Here is a 2835-nt window from a genome sequence, read left to right on the forward strand (position 1 = left end):
ATGGAGACAATTTCACGAGCAACTAATCCGTTAATGGTGGAAGAGCTCTCATATGATACCGAGACCATGAATAACGAATTTAATAATCTGTTTGATTCGTTAACAGATGAACAACGAGGGGTTTATAACGAAATAATGAGTGTTTTGATAGATAAAAAGGAGGAGTATATTTTGTTTATGGTTACGGCGGTATTGGAAAAACTTATTTATGGAAAACCTTATCTTCATCGATAAGGTCAAAAGGAGAAGTTGTGTTGAATGTCGCTTCAAGTGGTATAGCTTCTTTGCTTTTGGAGGGTGGAAGAACGGCACATTCGAGATTTTTAATACCTATTAATTTGACCGAAGATTCCATTTGTCCGGTAATATTACAACCCAATTTATGTTATTTTTTATATTAATCATTTTTTGAGTATATATGGGTTTATTTGTTATTCCAGTATCAATTTACTTTTAAATATCTTACTTTGTTTATGTTTTTTTATTCTTTCATAAAATAGGTTAAAGGAAATACCGACGTATATGAGTTATTGAAAAAGACAAGCTTAATAATTTGGGATGAAGCACAAATAATTCATAAGCATGCTTTCGAGGCGTTGGATAGGACTTTAAATGATGTTATGCATGGTGATTCTGGTAATTCTTCTGAAGCCGTTTTTGGAGGTAAGGTTGTTGTTTTTGGTGGTGATTTTCGTCAAATTTTTCCCGTTGTAACCAACGGTACAAGAAGTGAATGTGTCAATGCTTGCATAAATTCTTCTTATATCTGGTCAAAATGTAAAGTTCTTAAACTAACTAAGAACATGAGGCTTACAGTTGGATGTCGATCTTTAGACGTTGAAAACATCAGAGAGTTTGCTGATTGGCTATTAGACACAGGTCAAGGAAACGTTGGTGGTACAAATGACGGACAGTCGGTTATTGATATTCTAGACGATCTTTTGATATTGAACTCAGTTGATCCCATGGGTGATTTAATATCCTTTGTATATCCTAATATATTTGATAGATTCAACGAACTTACTTACTTTCAGGATCGTGCACTATTGGCACCTTTGAATGAGGTTGTTGAAGAAATTAATGAACGTATGTTAGCCATATTTCCTGGTGAAGAAGTCGAGTATCTAAGTTCCGATAGTTTAGCTGAATGTGAAGACGTTTCAGAGGATTTTGATCCACACTTGTACTCTCCTGATTTGTTAAATGGTTTAAAGATGTCAGGAATGCCCAATCATAGATTGGTCCTCAAAGTTGGTGTTCCAATCATGCTATTAAGGAATATTAATCATAAAAAGGGTTTGTGCAATGGAACGTGCCTTCAAGTTGTTAGTCTCGGTAGGCGTGTAATTGATGCTAAAGTTGTCTCTGGTACGAATAAAGGATATCGTACTCTAATTAGTCGAGTAACTCTTACACCAACTGATAAGAAACTTCCTTTTAGATTAAAAAGAAGACAGTTTCCTATCTCAGTATGTTTTGCCATGACAATCAACAAGATTCAAGGTCAATATTTGTCAAGAGTTGGATTGTATCTTAAAGATCCAGTATTTTCCCATGGTCAGCTTTACGTTGCTTTGTAAAGAGTGAAGAGTCGAGATGGTATTAAGTTAGTGATACTCAACAAAGAATCAAAGATTACAAATAAAACAACAAATGTTGTGTACAAGTAGATTTTTTGAAACGTAGAATGAAAACATGGTGAATTTGTCATGTCTTTGAAATTGTTCTATTCTACACTTATTGTTATGATGTAACTTTTTTGGGTCTATACTTTTTTTGTTCTATACTTTTGTTTGTTATCATGTCTTAAAAATTGTTATTAAGTTATAAATAAATATTTAATGTTAATATATAAAAAAAATTCCGGATTCAAATGTTTGATAACATACCATTGTTTATATGAGTATTTCAATTTTAACTTAAGTAATAAAAATAGTAAATATAATATTTAATAAAATATTATAAATATAGGGTAACTATGCATGATATACTCATTAGATAAATATAATGATTTACATCTTTGGAAAACTAAACTGTCACTTCATTTTTCTATTTTATAATTATCAATTTAATTCATTATCATCATCTTCTTCTTCTTCTTCTTTTACACTCTAAAGGTTTTCATAAAAAAATTAATTGGGAAAAAATGTCTACCATTGTCAATTGGAAGTTCTCTACTGTTTTACGTAAGTATGAATTTCTGTTTAGCGATTTACTCATGATACACAAAGATAATATTGAATTTGTGATGATGTTTAATAACCTCCTTAAACATCAGATTCATGAGATTGGTGTTTGGAAACTTTTACCATGTCTAGAGGAAACCAATCTCATAAATCTTTTACATCATTACCTTGCTGATCTTCACCAAGATGTTTTACAGTTTGAACATGTTAGGGATTGGTATTTTTATCCTAATCAAAACAAAGTTGTTATAAAGTTTGAGAATGGCCAGTACAAAAATTTGAATCCACAACTTTTGTTATGTGATGATTTGTTCCTTTTGAGAGAGCTAGATATATTGAAGTTATCTAATCATAGAAAAGAAATTGCACATGTTGAGTTGGAAAAGGAGGTTGGTTTGAAGGTTAAATGGTTAGACGAGTGTGCAAACTATGAAAGTGATTATGATGGTTATCCGGAAAGTTTGTTGTCCGATGACGAAGGAGAAGGAAATATATTAATGCTTTAGATATCTTCATAGATTTAATAAAAGAAGTATATTGTCAACATCTTTTTAGACCAACTAATAAGTATTTTTATGAACTTTAGATTTGTAGGTTGTACATAACAACTTTTTAATGCTTAGATGTTAGTAATTATTAAACATGTTGT

The 2835-nt window shown here is 31.1% G+C and overlaps 1 protein-coding gene across 1 annotated transcript; it reads left to right on the forward strand.

Annotated features, from left to right (window-relative positions):
• On the forward strand, positions 1-1580 carry LOC143602362 (uncharacterized). Its single transcript, XM_077079499.1, has 2 exons — positions 1-189; positions 501-1580. The coding sequence occupies exons 1-2, from the start codon at positions 1-3 to the stop codon at positions 1578-1580; spliced, it is 1269 nt and encodes a 422-aa protein (XP_076935614.1).
• Positions 1581-2835: the final 1255 nt, after the last annotated feature.

The sequence above is a fragment of the Bidens hawaiensis genome, unplaced genomic scaffold (genome assembly GCF_021521415.1).
Source record: "Bidens hawaiensis isolate Kalapana, Puna unplaced genomic scaffold, B.hawaiensis_p1.1 tig00058758_1, whole genome shotgun sequence".
Classification (NCBI taxonomy): Eukaryota; Viridiplantae; Streptophyta; class Magnoliopsida; order Asterales; family Asteraceae; genus Bidens; species Bidens hawaiensis.